This window comes from Taudactylus pleione, unplaced genomic scaffold (assembly GCF_031769625.1).
Source record: "Taudactylus pleione unplaced genomic scaffold, aTauple2 ptg000326l, whole genome shotgun sequence".
Taxonomy (NCBI): Eukaryota; Metazoa; Chordata; class Amphibia; order Anura; family Myobatrachidae; genus Taudactylus; species Taudactylus pleione.
In genome coordinates this window covers 2,660,511-2,681,072 of record NW_028284727.1, presented here as the reverse complement: position 1 = coordinate 2,681,072, position 20,562 = coordinate 2,660,511, and the positions used below count along the sequence as shown (strand labels likewise).

The 20,562-nt window shown below is 44.0% G+C and overlaps 1 protein-coding gene across 2 annotated transcripts in view; it reads left to right on the top strand.

The window, feature by feature from the left end:
* The window catches only part of MED23 (mediator complex subunit 23), a 168,309-nt gene that overhangs the window by 88,264 nt on the left and 59,483 nt on the right, over positions 1 to 20,562 (top strand). For both annotated transcript variants that reach the window (XM_088443095.1, XM_088443094.1), the window contains 7 exons: positions 3,313 to 3,487; positions 3,937 to 4,100; positions 5,024 to 5,148; positions 6,788 to 6,993; positions 10,084 to 10,264; positions 10,465 to 10,635; positions 20,246 to 20,462. In XM_088443095.1, the coding sequence (XP_088299221.1) occupies positions 3,313 to 3,487; positions 3,937 to 4,100; positions 5,024 to 5,148; positions 6,788 to 6,993; positions 10,084 to 10,264; positions 10,465 to 10,635; positions 20,246 to 20,462 (1,239 nt within the window). The remainder of the gene's footprint in view (positions 1 to 3,312; positions 3,488 to 3,936; positions 4,101 to 5,023; positions 5,149 to 6,787; positions 6,994 to 10,083; positions 10,265 to 10,464; positions 10,636 to 20,245; positions 20,463 to 20,562) is intronic.

Genomic DNA, 20,562 nt, shown 5'->3' with positions numbered 1-20,562 from the left:
GGGTGATCAAAACAATGCTCAGTGATATGATAAAACTACTTTTTGCAAGTATTTGAAGGTCTGGGACACCTATGTTTTCCTCGTGAGAATAGGAATTGGCTAATTACTACTTTTAACTTTATCTATCTTTTCATGTTCCTGCATGGTGATTTGGATAATAACTTGTATAGAGTTGATCTTTGCTTTTTCTTCCAGTAGAGGCTAGCTAATTTACTGGCCTTGCAAACCTTCTTACAGGATGTGATATATTTCAGATCACCATTTTCTTCCAGGAAAAGCCCATAAGAGTCGAATTTAGTGTTTAAAGCATTACAGCAAGCTCCTTTTGAACCACTGGAATATGTCAATCCCATGTTTCTCACATGGCAGCCAGTCCACCCTTTGGCCTTCAACATCTAATAAGGTTCCAGTCAATAGATCTACATTTAAAAGGTCGAAAATGTTTAGATAGACACCATGTGGTAGACAGTTAATAGGTCGACAGGGACATAAGGTCGACATGGATGGAGTTAGACGTGTAGAAAAGGTTGACACAAATGGTCAACTATTTTTCTTTAACGGTTAGGCACTTACGGGAGAGTTAGGCACTAGGATGGATGGTTAGGGTTAGGCACTTACCCCGATGTTTGGGGTTAGGCACCAAGGTCAGGGTCAGGGTTAGGGTGAAGATTAGAGTTGGAAAACAAAAAACATGTTGACCATATCACTGTTGTCCAATTGACCCTGTCAACCTTTTATACTGGTCTATCTCCATCCATGTCGGCATTTTGTCCCTGTCGGCCTTTTGACTGTCCACCATGTGGGGTCTATCTTTTTCATGGAGATCTTTTATTCCAAACCCCAGCTCAGAGTAATGCTGGAACGGAGCCACCATCTGATATTTCATTAGGATAGAGCTGTTCTCCATACAAAATTTTTGCAACCTAAGTTGATTATTTTTTTATAATTCACCATAAACCAGGACACTGAGTCTGGCATTGGGTCAGAATCCATTTATAGAGGAAGAGTGATCTTTTCATTTACTGGATGTTGTCCGAGCATGTACTGTAGGATACGTGATAAAGAATACTTCATTGTAGGAAGACTGATGATCTTTTGATCCTAAATGATGATTATAAAATAGGTTGGATAGCATCTAAACAGCCTTTAGCCAGATGGATCACGGAGTTATAGCTCTTAAAAGGGAAACCTGTTCCTTATAACGTGAAGGCTCATTGTACCAGGCCAGTGTGTGCATCATGTGAGGTTCATGCTATACACCTCTTCCAACCAGTACACCTGCGAGTAGTTATCATTTACCGTCCCCCTGGCCCTCCCTACAAATTCCTTGACAACTTTGCTTCCTGGCTCCCTCACTTTCTCTCCTCAGACCTCCCCTCCATTATTCTAGGTGACTTCAATATTCCAATTGATATCCCCACTGAATCCTCTGCTTCCAAACGCCTTCACAACTTCATATGGTCTCTCCCAATGGACCTCCACACCCTCCGATGTGAGTGGGCATTCACTTGATCTGGTCTTCACTCACCGTTGTGATGTTTCTGATTACTCCCATTCCCCTCTCTGACCTTCACCTTCTCTCTTTTAACTTATCCCTCTCTCCTTCCCCTCCTCTACCTCCTAAGGCCACTATTACTAGGCGTAACATTGAGGCTATCGCTTATTTTTCTTCCCTACTTGACTCGCTACCCTTTGCTCTGTCTCCTACCCTGAACAAGCTGGTTCCCTATACAATGCCTCCCTTACTTCTGCTACTGACTCTGTTGCTTCGGCAATCACTACTCACCCTCCCAGAGCCACACTTCAACCCTGGCATTCCAAATGCATCAGATATCTGCAAAAGTGTTCATGAACCACCGAGCGACAGTGGAGGTCACGCTCTAAGGCAGATTTTCTCCATTTCAAATTTATGCTCTCATCCTACAGTGCTGCCCTTTTCCTCTCTAAACAGTCATATTTCAAGCACTTCATCTCCTCCCAGTCTTCAAATTCCCAGCGTCTCTTCACCACCCTGAACACCCTCCTCTGACCACCCCCTCTTCGCCTTCCCTCCTCGCTCTTTGCCCTTGACTTTGCATACCTATTTTACATCTAAAATTTAATCCATACGTCAGGACATCATATCCCACCTGTCACCCAGCACTACACCTCCTCCTTTCCCGGATCATCCCTCCCCTTCCAATTTACCTACACTGACATCCTTCTCCACTGTATCTGGTGAGGAAGTCGTGGCCCTTATCCAGTCTTACTTCATCAATGCTTTCCAGCCCCTCATCTTAACTTGCTGCTACATGCTCCCTCCTCCCTGTCTTCCCTATCTGTATCATGCGTGTCTGTCTGCCCCTCCCCTTTAGAATGTAAGCTCTTGCGAACAGGACCCTATACCCTCTTGTGCTTCTCCTTACTTTATTTTCATTTACTTTTTACTCCCCAGTAGGGAACCTAACACTGGGTTGCATATGCTCTGTTGCTTATTTGGGTGTTATGGTCACCAATGTATCAATGTATATTATCCATGTCCTTGTCCTGCATTGTATTGTACTGTAAGTCACTTTTTTGGTTATGTACTTTGTAAGGCGCTGCGGAACACTTGTGGCGCCATATAAAGAAACAATAATAGGTGGGCTTTGGCTTAGCAGCTTTGGCAGGCGGCCATTTGGTTCCTAGATAATACTTTTTTACAAGGTTTTACAGGTTGATGTTTTGCGTCAGTTTTCATATTTTAAAGTGACAATGTCCTAATGGAGGCTATCACCTTGGCACCAATGTTTGCCAATGGATTCAGAAGAAGAAAAAAACATCATGCATGCAAATAAATCCCATCTTCTCTATATGTTTGTACCTTCATATCTTTTAAATATGCTGCTGTTCTACTGCTAACCAACCTGCTGTGTTTCATCCAGTGATTGCGGTGAGTGACAAAATATGTGGGTGGGACCCTCCACTATAAAAAAAAAAAAAAACATGTGGTACTTCCTGACCATTTCTGGGTCCCATCATTATTTATACTTTAGAGCTCCCCATATATCTCTGACCTCCCCTAAGCCCTTACAAATGATGCCACACAGCCATGCCCGGCCTTTACACATTATGCCGCACATTAATGCCCTTTAGTCCCCCTATGCATTGCCTCTAGTAGTCCCTCTATTATTATTTGGTAATATATTAGTAGTTTTACTTCCATTCTTCTATATGAAATGGCTCCTTTTTAATCTAGCTATCCTTTTATAATTTTAGGAATACAGTTGTTGGCATTGCTACTAAGAAGTTTCTATTGTGCTGGCTTAAAATAATATTGTATTATTCTTATAGGTCAACTGTTGCCTACTGTATTCAAGTCTCATGCATGGGGAATCCTTCACACGTTGCTGGAAATGTTCAGCTATCGAATGCACCATATCCAGCCTCATTATCGAGTGCAGCTCTTGAGTCACCTCCATTCGCTAGCTGGAGTCCCACAAACCAATCAGAATCAGCTTCACCTCTGGTTAGTGTTCCAGATAACTGCCAATAGTTTTGCAGTGTAGATATTTCAGATGTGGTGTTTCTGTAGTTTTGTCATAATTGAAATTCATTTTAAGGACGAGGAATTTTCCATGCACTGTAGAATGTTTTACGTGAAAATTCAAAGATAATGCAGTACAGTAGCCATATTACACTATTTACGTTATAGTCATTAGTGTCCTGGTTTATAGATGTGGTAGTTGGTACAATAGCAATATTTTAACTAAAGATTTCCCACCACTTCATCCAAAATTCTGTATATATTATGCCATCTGGTAATCTGGTAAATAATAATTTCATTTCATGCGCATGTTGTTGCTAATGTAAAAGTAAATGAATCAACACTTGTGGATTGTATTCTTTCTATGTATGAAGTGATGTTCAGTTATCAGATGCCCTGATAGTGTAACCTTTCTGTCTCTTTATTTCAAGTGTTGAAAGTACAGCTCTGAGGTTGATCACTGCTCTTGGCAGTTCTGAGGTGCAACCACAGTTTACTCGCTTCCTCAATGATCCCAAAACCGTTTTATCAGCAGAGTCAGAGGAACTTAACAGGGCTCTTATCCTGACACTGGCAAGAGCGACTCACGTCACTGGTACTTTCATGTATTATAATTCTACTTAAACTGAAATGTTAATTAAGAAAGTAGTAACCATCTTGACCTTGAAACAGGAGGTGTCTGTACTTTATGGTACAATTTCAGATTGTCCATTCCAAAATATTTTTGCATGTAAACTAATTTATACCAGGGCAGGATCTGGGAACGAGGCAGAGAATGCAGAGAGCCTTGTTCTTGTTTGTGCGTAACAGTACCTACTGCACATGTATAACAAATTATGTCTCAGGTATAAGGGAAACTAACCCTGTATATTTTTTAATTTCCCATTTGTCTAATGTAAATGGAAATTGATTCTTGATCAGGTACAATTACATCTGTTATTAAAGATCATCATTTGGTACAGTTCCATAACATTCTCGCCATCATTTATTTTTGTTTTCAGTTTTGTAATTCACTCAGAATACAATATGTTATAGGTATGACCTAGTGAAAACGGAGTTGTGTGGCATCATAGGGGATGGGTGATGTATTTTGGGTATGGCCAGGTCCGGAAAGGACAAACTCATTACTGACTTTGCACATTACCTGTAAGAGTGGGCAATTTAAAACTGTCAAGGATATATAGTTTGTCATGCGCTAGCCACAATTATGCTCAAAGAGACTTCATTTTATAACAGTTATTAAAGGAAGTTATTCTTTTCAGGGGTAATATGTGCAAAATAGACCCAAAAGGACTGTTTTGCAAGTATCACCATATTCTAATAACACCTCTGCTGAAGTGCCTGGGATTTTCGGGGCATTTTGTAGTCCGCAGTTCTCAGCTTGAATTTTGCTCATAAAAAGTAAATCGATTTGTGTAAATATTTACATGAATGTACAACAATTTCCGGTATGCCTGTTTTTTGTTTTTTTTTGCTTTTGTTATATTTCTTAATAAGATGTTTTTGTTTTTTTGTTAGATTTTTTTACAGGCTCTGAATCAATTCAAGGTACTTGGTGCAAAGACATTCTTCAAACCATTATTAGCTTTACGCCACATAACTGGGCTTTGCACACACTCAGCTGTTTCCCAGCTCCATTGCAGGTAAATATAGTATTGGTAATTTCAACCACAAGTGGGAGCTAGTGTGCTATAAAGACTGAGTTTATTCCTTGAACATTTAATGGTGCCCCCCCCAACAAAAATTGTGCGAAGACTTTGTGACACTGCCCACTGTTTTTTATATATATGAACAGCTTTCCTTTTTCTTTTTTACATCCTATCCTCAAATCATGGCATATAGCCTCATATGGCGAGCCAAACTTTGCTCAGTAAGTTACTCAGTTTGTGCAGTTGCGTAACAAGGGGGGTGCACCCAGGTGTCGCCCGCCGAGGGGTGACAAAGTGCCAGCTCCTCAGCGACAGGAGCCGGGTGCTGCACTGTAGCTTTTGTGCAGCACTCTGCTCCTGACACAGTAATGGAGCCGTCACTGCACACAGAGTGGTCCTCTTGGGCAGTCCGCACCTCTGGGACCCCCGGAGGGATTACAACGGGGGTTCGGGTAGCGAGGCCACACCCCCCTTTTCGGCTTAGCTGCACGCACTACAGCCCTCGGCCTTGCTGCATGCATTACAGCCTTCCCCACGCCGCTGAGTTTGTCTTTCACACTGTTAATGCAATAAAGCACACCCTGTACACCACTAGTGAATTTGCGTGCTAAAGCAATTGCCAAAAAGATGCCAATCTGAGAAAAAGGCAACAGACCAGAGACTGATGTGACCATGCGTCCCACAACCCAGCTTTGTGCGAAATTACACTGGCACAATACTAGAAAATTGGAAATACCAAGTCCCCAGTACACCTCAAGTTTGTTTGTGAATGGCTGCGAGTTGAAAAGACACAAGTGTAAAAGTCTAAAATTGGATATCTGCCTTGTGGTGTTGCGACATATGGAGCAAAAACGCTATGTAAATGAAGACACATCTGTAGAGTTCTTCTGTGGAGCATGAAGTCTTTAATTTTTTTCTTTAATGTATCAGGATTTTATGTTTATTTGCACTTTAATTAGAAATGTCATGATATTTAGGGGGAGATTTATCAAATCTTGGAGAGAGTTAAACTGGAGAAAGTACCAACCAATCAGCCTCTAACATTAATTTTTCATACATATATACAGACGTGTCCTTACACATCTTTGCTGCAGTCGCGCCCTCTTGGCACGCCAGATCCCGTGAGACTCTGCTACTGCGGGGCGTCTTTTTATTTTTTTTTTGCAATTTTTTTTGCTGAAAATTTGTCTAAGTAGCAATGTGATGTGACTAGGATGCATCAGCAGACTGCGAAGATTAATTTGATATGCAACACTTGTATATATGTGTGCGACTGAGTTTCTGAGTCTGTATAAGCGGTGCTACAATGTAGCGGCCACAGCTCTTTTCATTCCAAGTTCCCTTGTGCTTCCAATAATCCAATACATACTTAAAGGCTAAAGGCGCACAGATATACAAGAGTTGCATATCAAATTAATCAGCACAGTCTGCTGCAGACTCGGATCGTATTTCGACTTAGACGCATTTTTTGCACAAAAAGATGCAAAAAAGACAACCGACACTAGCAGAGTTGCACGGGACCTAGCGGCTCACTCGCACCAGGTCAGGTAAGTGGCGTATTGGACCTAGATGTACACATCTGTATTGTCGTACTATGATAACATTTGATTTGAGATTTGTTTTTTTCGTACAGGCTTTTTTCAAGCAGAACAATGTTCCCCAGGAAAGTCGCTTCAACCTGAAGAAGAATGTGGAAGAGGAATATAGGAAGTGGAAGTCTATGACGAATGAAAACGACATTATCACACACTTCTCCCTGCAGGGCTCTCCGCCTCTATTTCTCTGTCTGCTTTGGAAGATGCTTCTGGAGACTGATCAAATTAACCAAATTGGATACCGGTAAACTGCATTTTTAGACTCTGCTCACTATTCTATATTCTCATATATATATATATATATATATATATATATATATATTATATATACCACACTATTCAATAACCAAAAGTAGTTAAGGGATAGGCAGCACTATTAACAGTATTCACTCAAATATCAAAATGAAAAATTATATATTTTTTTGCCTTTGGTGCAGGTATCCCACAGGCCTCTTTTATATAAACGCTAGAAAAAGAGGAATAAATCCATTCCTCGAAATTCCATCTGAGGCACACTGCTAACTTGAGGTTGTGGTTAGGGTTCCAGGTGCTGGGTACTAGGAAGCTAACTTCTGAAGCCTAAAACTCCACCCCCCTCCAAACCTCTCACCGTTTCATGCATTACAAAGCCCCAAAGGTTAGAGAGGAACACTGACCAGACACTCCAGTCCAAACAAACAACAGGACTGAGCAATGAGCTTGGGAGGGAGCACAGTGTTCTACAGACTGATTTTGAGAAAAAGATTTAAGTATAAAAATCCTCTCTTCCCCCATTATTTTCCTATCTGAGGGGGGACTACTACATTGTTTTAAAGCTCAGGTACCCTCCTACAGAGAGAAACTCAAAACTTTCCAACGAAAGCTAGTGTGTTTAGATACCAAGAATATGAAAATGTTAAAGGTTGATAAATTGTGTGGACAGAAGACCAGCTGAATAATATCTGATCCATCTGATTCTAGTCTGTTTTGATGCTGCGCAATATCTCCTCTGCACATCGTAGAAAGCCAGCAGGGAGTCTAATTCACGTAAATTTCAAATACTATTACCACAAACCGCAGGAGAACCTGCTGTTCCTGGTCTCTTGACGATCCTGACCCCTTTAAAGAAGGAATATATCTCCCTGATAAGATAAAAACGAGACCACCCTTTCATCATGAACGATGAACTAATTTTTTTTCCGCTCAAAATTGCGCGGCCGTTTTTTTGCCAAAATACGCAACTTAGCAAATCAGTTCCTTTTCGCCTATTGTACTTTCCACCGCATTCGCCTGTTTGGGACACAAATTTGAGGCATGCACATCCCCACGTTTCACCCTATTCAATTACAGAACAGGAGAAAACGTAAATAGGCGAATGCATGACCAAATGGTTCTGAATCAATTCCCCACATTTGCACCCCAAAATAGAGATTTTGCACTTTTTTCCGTCTGCCATTCTTTGGAGAAACTTTTCAGCCTGTTTTCAGTGCATCGAGTTTCTGCTTAGGCGAAGACGTCCTGGAATTGAATTTGGAGATAAGACGCAAACAGGCGAAAAGTGGCAATAGGCAAAACTTTTTTTCACTTTAATTGAATCCGAACCTAAATCGAAACGACATATCGGCCGCACCATGCTTGCGACATTGTCTCGTTGGTTGTGCTGCACGTCCAACTGGACGATATTGCAAGCAGCCCCTTGCAGGTAATGAAGGCCGGAACGAGGTATCATTCTGTACTCATTACCTCGTTCTGATGTGTACCCATGATCCGATATGTCAGGCCGACTTTTCGACTGGGTACACATCGCTCAGTGTGTACCCAGCTTGAATTGTTTGGGGATTTTTTTTCTTTATAAATGTATCAGTATGAAACTAAAATTAGTGAGCTTTGAAAAAAGAAAGCTAAACACCTTTGCACTCAATGTTAACCAACACATTTTACAACTATGCTGTTATCTGGCTTTACACTAAAAGATTTTTCTCAATACTGATCTTGCATCAACCAGTGGGGTCTATTTACTAAGCCTTGGATTGAGATAAAGTGAATGGAGATTAAGTCCCAGCCAATCAGCTCCTAACTGTAATTTTTCAAACACATCCTGTGACATGGCAGTTAGGAGCTGATTGACTGGGACTTTATCTCCGATCACTTTATCTCTCCATCCAAGGTTTAGGAAATAGACCCCAGTGACTGCTTATTCCCGCTGTAATGTAATGTTCTAAACGTTAGATTAAAGCAGGGGTCTTCAAACTTGGCCCTCCAGCTGCTGTGGAACTACACATCCCAGCATGCACTGCACATAGTTTTAGTATGCTGTTATATCAAAAAGGTGGCAGTGCATGCTGGGATGTGTAGTTCCACAGCAGCTGGAGGGCCAAGTTTGAAGACCCCTGGATTAAAGCCTCATGTCTAAACTTATCTGCTTCAATGCACTTTTTTTTTACTAATACTGGTTTTGTTCTTTTTTTTTTTTTGTATGAACTTTTTTTTCACGATGATAATGCTTAACTGAGGGTGTTTTTTGTGAATTTTATATAAAATAGTAATCTAAAATGCAAACAGTGCTTTCTTGTGTAACATTCTACAGACACTTTTCACTACTATTCCATCCCTCACCCCAATCTCTGCATGGGTCTGTCACTACTCCCTGCACGACGGAAATGTCTGGCTTCAAGTTTTACAGCAGGAAATCTGCCACCTTCATATGAAATATAATACAGATGTGACCACATACATCTATCCATAAATCGGGCCAAATACTGTAGCCCCATTTAGCACATCACGGACTTTGCTACATTAGTGCGCCAAAACATTGTTCCTAAGTACCTAGTTCATTATAAACGAACAAACATGCAAAATTGATGAGAGAGTAGCCCAATGAAGAAAAAAGTAGCAAAATTAAAGAGTGCACAATCCGGATTAAACAGTCAAATCATGTCAGACCTGACTCTCTCCAGGCATTATTATGCTTAATCTGCAACTTTATACCAATTCTATTGTGACAAAAAGTAATCCTAACTACATAGCACACTTAAGATTTACATTTTAGGAAAAAGTCTTCTGCCATATGGTGTAAGAGGACACATCTGTATAAACTATAATGCTTGCATATAAACCATAATAGTAACAATGCCTCATATCACTCATTGCAGATATCTGAATGATCTTAATGGGTCTTTTAAACTGCCACATTGTTTTATTCCATTTTAAATATAGGTTTTTGATGTCCAATCTTTTTGTCTAACAGTATTGTGTTTTATTTTAATGCCACTAATATGTAAATATAATCTACTAGCAAATCCCTTCACCAAAAATACTGGTTTGTAATCTTCTTTAATAAATTTCTTGGTTACAGAGTTCTGGAGAGAATTGGTGCCAGGGCTCTTGTCGCTCACGTCCGAACATTTGCAGACTTTCTTGTGTATGAATTCTCCACCTCAGCAGGGGGACAACAGCTCAATAAATGTATTGAGATGCTTAATGACATGGTGTGGAAATACAACATTGTGACCCTGGACAGATTAATACTTTGCTTGGTAATGTTTTTTTTCTTCTGTTATATTCTGTTTTATGCCATTTTCTTCTGTTATATTCTGTTTTATGCCTTTTTCAAGTTCAAAGCTTATATATAAGCACAAAGAAGACAATGAGCTGCCTGAATGCTTAGAGAAATGACTTGTTCTGAGCCTTTTGAGTAATACAGCCAAGTGACAGATGTATTTCTTTTATCCTACAGGCTATGCGCAGCCATGAAGGAAATGAAGCACAGGTGTGCTACTTCATAATTCAATTGCTGCTTCTCAAACCAAATGACTTCAGAAACAGAGTGAGTGACTTTGTGAAGGAGAATTCCCCAGAACACTGGCTGCAGAATGATTGGCATACTAAGCACATGAACTACCATAAGGTACTGCAGATGAAGTGATTGAAACCTCAAACAGAATTGTATGTTCAGTTCAAGTATTGTCAAAAATACTACTTTTAGGGCCTGATGCAGATGAGGATGGTGTTGCACAGCAGCAAGGAAGCAGCTGTGCACAATACTGTCCAACAAATATTTAAATGCTGCAGGAGGCGTCTATAGGAAGCAGACGCCTCCTGACAGCGATTGCTATCCAAATGCAGCGTACTCATGCTGGCAGCTTGTGAGGCCAGGAAATCTGTGTCCATCGACGCAGACCCTGGTCTCTGCACTCCCGGAAAGCAGTGGTGGCATGCCCCGTTTCAGGGAATGCAGCACAGTCACGTCCCCGGCTTTGGGGATCTGCGAGCGAGATCACAAGACTCGTTCTGCACATGTGCAGACCCCAAACAATCGGACTAGTACATAAACCGGTTTAAGTATAGATTCTAAGATTACATGTCCACTAGCATTGCAGATTTAACTTTATTACTTGCAATTATGTTTGTTGAACGCATTTGCCATGTGGATGTTGCTATTATTTTGTACCATCATATTGCAGCTCAATGCATTCCAAACACCAGAATGGTACTAAGGCACTGGCAAATGCTAATAATAGCAACTATGAATACGCTACTGTAGAAATTTACTATGGGAATGCATGTAATACACTTATTAGTACGAGCCCTAGCAGAGTCCACAACATCTCTCATGTATTTTTATTCACATTTAGTATTTGTGTATATATATGTATGTAATATGTACGTGTGTGTGTGTGTATATATGTGTGTTTGTGTGTGTGTGTGTATATATATATATATATATATATATATATATATATATAATGTATGTATTATGCTTTGTATGCACAGTGATTGCGCTGAGTGACAAAATGTGGGTCCCAGGAATTTTGCACTGTAAAAAAAAAAAATGGGTTCCTACCTGACCATTTCTTGTTCCCATCATAATTTATACTTTAGACTAATAAACTGGTTCCCGCCCATGACCTTTTCATCTCCAGCAACTTGCATCTCCTAGCCATTACTGAAACCTGGATGTCACCCTCTGACACCACTTCTCCTGCAGCTCTCTCCTCTGGGGACCTCACCTTCTCTCACACCCCTCGGCCCGGGGGTTGTAGTGGAGGTGGTGTTGGAGTCCTTCTATCCCCTGGTTTCTCCTACCAACTCGTACCCTCATCCCTTACATTCTCTACGTTTGAGGTTCATTTTATACGCCTCTTCCAACCAGTTCACCTTAGAGTAGCTTCATTTACCGTCCCCCTGGCCCTCCCTCCAAATTCCTTGACAAGTTTGCTTCCTGGCTTCCTCACTTTCTCTCCTCGGACCTTCCCTCCATTATCCTAGGTGACTTCAATATTCCAATTGATATCCCCACAGAATCCTCTGCCTCCAAACTCCTTACCCGCTTATCTTCATTTGGTCTCTCCCAATGGACCTCCTCACCCTCCCATGTGAGTGGGCATTCGCTTGATCTGGTCTTCACTCACCGTTGTGATATTTCTGATTACTCCAATCCCCCATTCCCCCTCTCTGACCACCACCTTCTCTTTTAACTTATCCTTCTCTCCTTCCCCTCCTCTACCTCCTAAGGCCACCATCACTAAGTGTAACATTGAGGCTATTGACACAATTTCTTTTTCTTCCCTGCTTGACTCGCTTATCTCCCCTATCCTTTCTCTCTCCTGCTCTGAACATGCTGCTTCCCTATACAATGCCTTCCTTTTTTCTGCTCTTGACTCTGTTGCTCCAGCAATCGCTACTCACCCCCGCAGATCCACACCTCAAACCTGGCATTCCAAGTGCACCAGATACCTGAAAAAGTGTTCATGAACCGCCGAGCGACAGTGGAGAAGATCACGCTCTAAGGCAGATTTTTCCCTCCAAACAGTCATATTTCAAGAATCTCGTCTCCTCCCAGTCCTCAAATCCCCAGCGTCTCTTCACCACCTCCAACTCCCTAATCCGCCCACTCCCTCCTCGCCTAACTTCGTTGCTCTCTGCCCTTGACTTCGCTACCTACTTTACAGCTAAAATTGACTCCATACATCAGGACATTATATCCCACCAGTACCCCAGCTCTCCTCCTCCTCCTTTCACGGATCGCCCCATCCCATCCATTTTACCTTCTCTGACATACTTCTCCCCTGTATCTGGAGAGGAAGTCATGGCCCTCATCTGGTCCTCCCCATCTTCCACCTCCCCCCTTGACCCTATCCCTTCACGTCTCCTCCGCTACCTCTCTCCTTGTGCCTGTTCCCATCTTGCCCACCTCAATCTCTCCCTCTCATCTGGCACTGTCCTTTGTGCATTCTAACATGCCCTTGTCTTCCCCCATTCTTAAAAAAATCTACCCTTGATCCTAACACTCTCTCCAACTACCGACCCATCTCTCTCCTCCCTTTTGCCTCCAAACTCCTTGAGCGTATTGTTTACAACCGCCTTTCCACCATTCTTTCCTCCCACTCCCTCCTTGACCCTTTTCAGTCTGGCTTCCGTTCTCTCCACTCCACTGAAACTGCCCTCACGAAAGTCAGCAATGACCTCCTTGCTGCCATATCCAAGGGCCACTACTCTCTGCTCATTTTCCTTGACCTCTCTGCTGCTTTTGACACACTGGACCACCCTCTCCTGCTGCAAATCCTTCACTCCCTTGGTCTACGTGGCACCTCCCCTCTCTTGGCTGTCGTCCTACCACTCCGACTGATCCTTCTCTGTCTCCTCTCATGACTCTTGTTATCCCCCACATCCTCTTATACAGTAGGTGCGTTGGACCTCTCCTATTTTCCCTCTCTAGGTGAACTCATCAGATCTTTTGACCTCCATTATGATCTCTATGCTGACACTCAGATCTACCTTTCCTCCCCTGACCTCTCCCCCCTCTCTCCTTACTCATATCTCTATCTGTCTCTCTGCTATATCTTCCTGGTTGTCCCGGCAATTTCTTAAACTTAATATGTCTAAGACTGAGCTGATCATCTTCCCACCCTCCCATATAACCTTACTTCCCACTATTTATTTATCAATTGATGGCACAACTATCTCCTCTAGCCCCAAAGTGCGCTGTTTTGCAGTTATCCTGAACTTCTCCCTCTCCTTCAAACCACATATCCAGAACCTCTCGCAGTCCTGTCGTTTCCATCTCAAAAATGATTCCGGGATCAGACCCTTTCTCACCCAGGATGCTACAAAGACCCTAATGCACTCACTGGTCATCTCCAGATTCGACAACTGTAACCTCCTCCTATCTGGCCTCTCCAAATCCCATCTCTCTCCTCTCCAGTCTGTCCTCAATGCTGCCGCTTGGCTCCTCTTTCTCTCCAAACGTTCTACATTTGCCACCCTTCTCCTACAAGCACTCCACTGGTTCCCCTTCAGAACACAATTCAAGGTACTCACACTCGCTTACAAAGCTTCTCACCCATTCCTCTCCCATTTACATCTGACCTTATCTCCCTTCTCTTTCCTGCCCGTCCTCTTAATTCCACAAATGCACGCCGGCTCTCATGCCAACTGATTACTTTCTCTCACTCCCGCCTCCAAGATTTTGCCCGTGTTGCTCCCCACCTTTGCAACTCTCTCCCTCTCCCCATCAGACTCTCCACCTCTCTACAATCCTTCAAACGGGCTCTCAAGATCCACTACTTCATCAAAGCCTTCTAGCTCTCATCCTAACTTGCTGCTACATGCTCCTTTCTCCCGGTCTAACCCATCCATGTTTGTCTGCCCCTCCCTTTGCGAGCTGGGCCCACTACCCTCTTGTACTTCTCCTTACTTTATTTTCATCAACTTCTTACTCCCCACTAGGGCACCTAACACTTGGCTGCTTATGCTCTGTTGCTTATTTGGGTGTTATGGTAGCCATTGTTGCAATGTATATTATCCTTGTCCTGTATTGTATTGTAAGTAACTTATTTGTTTATGTACTTTGTAAGGCGCCTGCGGAATACTTGTGGCGCCATATAAATAAACAATAATAATAATAAAGCTGCCCATCTGATACCCTCAACAGCATCAAACCTCCCCACATGACCTACTGGTGATATTAACTATGGACTCTGTGTACAGACAAGTCATAAGGCATTAGGTAATAAGAGGTATATTTATCAAAGAATATGTGTGGTATACCCTAGAAATTTTTTTTTTCGAATGTGTTATGCACTGTAAATATTAATGCAGATATCTGCTGCAATACTCTAGTCTTCACGTTAGGACAGACGGGGTGCCCAAAAAAGGGGTGTGGTCATTTAGGAAAGGGGATGTGTCTTTGAGATGTGCCCCTTTTCATCACTTGTAGGGGCGTGACCAGCTCTCACGGAGTTGCTGGGCTGCCCCAAGCTCTCTCTGCAGTGTGAACAAATGCTGTACCATGCTGGGCACTGCAGCCCACGGTTGGGGATGGCTGTTTTAGCTTTTCACTGTAGTGGGCCGTGTCGCAACTGCGATTATGGACGGCCGATTGCGTTCTGCGCATGCATCACAGTGCACATGCGCGAACACTCCACAGGACTGTGATCGCAATGACTACGCAGACCCATCGCAGAGTGATTGACAGGAAGAGCCTTTGTGGGTGATGACGGGGTGGGGGGTGGTTGGCGAAACGCAGGCGTGCCAGTGCATTCGAACGCCATTGCAGGGGCGTGCAAAAATTATCCACTGCTATACCATACGCAGCTTGAGAACTCACAGCGTGCAATGAAGTTAGCAATTCCTTTGTGCAAGTGTGCTTGAGGCTCCGATTGTACTCAATGTTACCGATGGTTTCGCAGTCTTGCTAAACATTAGGGATGTGTGTAAGGTAAGGTAGGCATCCTTTATGTAGTGCTGCAACGGCATAGGGATCGCAGTGGAATAGCATATTATTGCAGACTGCATGCGTAATCGCAGCCGCGATCACAGTTGCGAACCGTAGTGAATCAGGCCCAATGTCCCTTATTCATGTTACGTCACAGTATTGCCCTTTATTAATGTGACACCACAGTAGTGCCCCTTATAACACATTATGCCACTCAGTAATACCGTTTACATATTTATTCCCTTATACATTGTGTTCCCTCCTCCCGTTTCCCCAGCAGCCTCTTACCTAGCTGTGTCCCTCTAGCAACCCTCACCTGCATCAATTGGCCAGGGCCTCCTCGCCCGCATCAGCCGGAAGCTGCACCGGCATTGCAGCCCTTGAGGGAGAGTGCCGCTGTCATATAAATCTAGCGCAGCGCGCGAGCCAATCGGAAATCGCAGACCAGCAGCCGCTGCCAGTTTGCAAGCTCTGATTGGCGTGTGACTGGTGCATGTATGAATGACAGGAGCTCTCTCTCCTCTCCTCTCCTCTATCCCCACATCCCCCATCCATGGTGGCTGTGCCGTCTCTCCGGGAATGTGGTGTGCTGCTGCCAATCCTGGACAGTCTGTCAGGGATTGACTGCAGCATAAGCGCGTCCCCAGGGACCATGTCTTTTTTTTTAAAACTGAGTCCCCGGTCCTCAATACCGGGTAAAATACGCGCAATAGCGCCTATTTCCGATAACTGATGTATATAATTGTGTTTTTATTAGGGATGTGCAGGCTCGGATAGGTTAGAGTTTGCACGTTGAGTTCGGATTTTTCCCTCCAAAAAAACGGAACTCAGAAAGTGGCTAAACGTCATCTTACATGGACGAACATCATCATTCCTGGACGTCCAGAAATGATGATGTTCGTCCATGTAAGATGACGTTTAGCCTCTTTCTGAGTTCCGTTTTTTTGGAGGGAAAAATCCGAACTCAACGTGCAAACTCGAACCTATCCGAGCCTGCACATCCCTAGTTTTTATGTACATTTAATTAGTAAAACACTGCAGTTCACTGTATATACAGATGTGTCCACTTATATCTGTCCTCGTTGTGCTACAAATCACGCTACACAACGCGGGAGCTCCGTGTGACTGAGCGTCTTTTTGTTCGGCTTTTTACCTTCACAGCGATGCGAATAGTTAGCACAAGTCGCTTCTGCTAATTAAAATGATATTTGACATGCCTATGTTCTGTGTGCGACTGCTGGTGTATCTGCATGCGTAACACCACATTACAGTGTAACATAACATTTCACATGCAGATACACCTACAGACGCTCACAGAACAAAGGCATGCTGCATATCATTTTAATCAGCAGAAGCTGCTTGTGCTACCTATTCACATCGCTCAGGGCCGGATTAACAATGGGGCGGGTGGAGCTCCAGCTCCAGGCCACCCCATGAAAATAGGCCCACAGGACCTACTGCAGTGCATGCTATGTTAACAGGAAAAAAAACTTTTCCTGTCACCAGTCCACTACAGCTTTCCAAAAGCCTGTCCATTCTGCAGGATTATCTCCCATTCCTTCCACCCCCGGCCCCATTGCCCGAATCCCCGCTTATCCTCGGTCCTGCTCATAGCTCCGCCCCCAGACTGTACGAAACTCCGCCTCCGGGCAGGCTGACAGTGCATTCTGAGTTGCACTAGGCTCCGCCCCCAAATCGCGCTTAACTCTGCCCCTTCATCTGTATACCGGGATGCTAATAACTCTGCACCTGGGTTTTCTAAAGCCCAGCCATTGACCCCTCACCCCTCCTTGGCAACTGAGCTTGGCACACTACAGCCGGACACTAGTGAGAAAACTCAGAAAAGTTCATAACCAGAGGTGGGTGTAATGTCTGTCTATAGATGTGTGTATGTATGTATGTATGTGTAAATATGTGTTTATAGTGTGTGTGTATGTGTATATATATATGTATATATACATATGTGTGTGTATATATGCATCTATGTACAGTGTATGTGTGTGTATATATATATATATATATATATATATTCACACACACACGAATCGGTTTGATATACCACTGGACAGGATGCCGCCGGTCTGAAGACCGACAGCGACATCCCAATCTAAGTACCCTAACTCTCCCCCTTTCTTCCTCTAACCCTACCCTGGCGGTGCCTAACCCTAACCTCCCCACGGTGGTGCCTAACCTCCCCACGGTGGTGCCTAACCTCCCACGGTGGTGCCTAACCTCCCCACGGTGGTGCCTAACCTCCCCACGGTGGTGCCTAACCTCCCCACGGTGGTGCCTAACCTCCCCACGGTGGTGCCTAACCTCCCCACGGTGGTGCCTAACCTCCCCACGGTGGTGCCTAACCTCCCCACGGTGGTGCCTAACCTCCCCACGGTGGTGCCTAACCTCCCCACGGTGGTGCCTAACCTCCCCACGGTGGTGCCTAACCTCCCCACGGTGGTGCCTAACCTCCCCACGGTGGTGCCTAACCTCCCCACGGTGGTGCCTAACCTCCCCACGGTGGTGCCTAACCTCCCCTCGGTGGTGCCTAACCTCCCCTCGGTGGTGCCTAACCTCCCCTCGGTGGTGCCTAACCTCCCCTCGGTGGTGCCTAACCTCCCCTCGGTGGTGCCTAACCTCCCCTCGGTGGTGCCTAACCTCCCCTCGGTGGTGCCTAACCTCCCCTCGGTGGTGCCTAACCTCCCCTCGGTGGTCCCTAACCCCCCCTCGGTTGGTGCCTAACCGTAACCTCCCCCCCCAGTGGTACCTAACCCTAAACTCCCCTCCCTGCACCCTAACCCTCCCCGGTCAGTGCCTAACTCTAATCCTCCCCGGGAGGTCCCTAACCCCCCAACACCAGGCTAACACTAACCCTTACCTGTATACTTACCTTCGGCATGCCGGTGTTCGGGATGCTGACGTTGGTATCTGGATCCCTTTGGGATCACAGCATCGGCTTCCTGACGACAGTCAGGATTCCAGATTTGGTACACAGACGTCCTGCATCCCGTCCTCTGGCATCTTAACCGCAAGTGGTAAATTAAGAGGGTACAGGAGCTTGAGGTGCACATAAGGGGACCGATTCTTGACTTGGACCCAGAGCTGGGAGTGCCTCGAGTGGCAAGCGATATGGAAGACTTCAGAAGCCCTCCCTGCGTTGTACAGAGTACCACCTCTGCACATGTGTGATGTCACACCCACCCCACCGCTCCCAAAGGGACAGTGTCGGCACAAACAGGAAGAGCGACAGGCCCTGGATTAAGGTGTATAGGGGCCCCAGAAAGTTGGTTTATGAAGGTCCCTAAGATTCCTTCCCCCCTAGTGCTCACCATCCCATCCCCTCTGCTGGTCTGTCCAGTTTGCACTGTGATGTGCAGTTCTGTGTCACAGCTCATACATGCTGCTCCTTCGAGTCCCAGCTATACTGCATGGTCACTCTGTATATGTGTGCATCCGATCGGATCCCTCCCAAAGGGGAGCGTACCAATAAGAAGCCCATAGGCTTGTATTGGGTAAATCCACCTGAAGATGGCATTACCCATTGGTGCTTTGTACATATGGGGAATGCGGTAAACCCCCCCCAAAAAAACTGCATTTTCGGGGTTTTACCGCATTTTCCCCTTTAGTACATCCCGTCCCCGTCCTACCTGTTCTATTAGCACTATCTCAAGATGGCAATAACAGATTACATTTTAAAAAACAAACATACAAGCAAACAATATTTTTTATATGTAAAGACTTCTGAGTTTTTTTTATCATTTTAAATATTTTTTTTATTTTAAATTAACAAAAAAAACTTAATGCTCAAACAAGCTCATGCATACACAGCTGTACAGTAAGATAGCCCTTACTGCCCTAGTCCAGTATTACCATTGCAGATATTTATTTTTTTTAAAAAGGAACAGCTAAAGAAGGCAGTTCATTTATTAATTCACGGCAGTGACTAGGGATGAACACTTATAGAAATATGACAATGATCTGTGAACAATTTAGATTTTTTTTTTCTTTTATTTAAACTATTCTAGCACTTAATGAAAGAAAGACAATAGAGTTCATACCATTTCACACAGAGCGCAACTTTTTCTTGTAGTTGCTCCACTATAGCCACACCCATGGCACTGGCCACACCCCCTGGGCAGACCACACCTCGCAGCTCACGCCCTCACATCTTTAGTTACACCATCGCAGCAACTGTCACACCCTCTGCAGCGGCACACAATTGGCCAGTGGTTCCTGAACTGTGCCGTGGCACGCTGGGGTGCCTCAGGACACTTCCAGGGGTGCATCAGGTTGGTGGTTCACACCAAATCAAATTATTTATGGTCAATGTAATGGTAATATGTGGACAAACAAGCTCAAACCTGTCCACAACCATATTACTGACCCTAAGGATGACAGATAATCACAATTTACTTCACTTTACTACTTCACTAAATTTTTTCAGGATGTCTCAATAACAAGTGTTAGGCTTAAGGGTGCCGTGAAAACAATGCTGATAGTCTAGGGCGCCATGATTCAAAAAAGTTTGGGAACCTCTGCAATAGGCCCTTCGTAAATATCAGCTCCAGGCCCATGTGGACATTAATCTGGCACTGACATCGCTGTGTAAATAAGAAGCATTTGAAGGTATACCCAAAAAGACACTCTGCGGTACCAAGTCATGCCACAACTAGAAGGGCTTTTTAATGCACAAGGAGGCTAGATGTATGAGGACATATCTGTATTAAAGTATGAATGAGGCAGTACTGCAGGGCCACTTAAATCTGAGAACAATATTACCTGGGAGTTATTTTTATTTCTTTTTCAGAAATATCCAGAAAAACTTTACTTTGAAGGGCTTGCAGAACAAGTTAACCCTCCTGTGGTGTTCCAGCATCAGTACCTTCCAATCTACTTTGGAAATGTGTGCCTTCGCTTTTTGCCAGTGTTTGACATAGTCATCCACAGATTTCTAGAGCTGCTTCCTGTTTCAAAGTCACTGGAAACTTTGCTTGACCATCTTGGAGGCCTGTACAAGTTTCATGGTATGTTCTTTAGCAATGTTAAATAATTTTTCCATTATCATAAAAGCTTACCTCTTATATATTTTAGCTCATACCAGGGGGTAAGAGACCTATCGCGTAC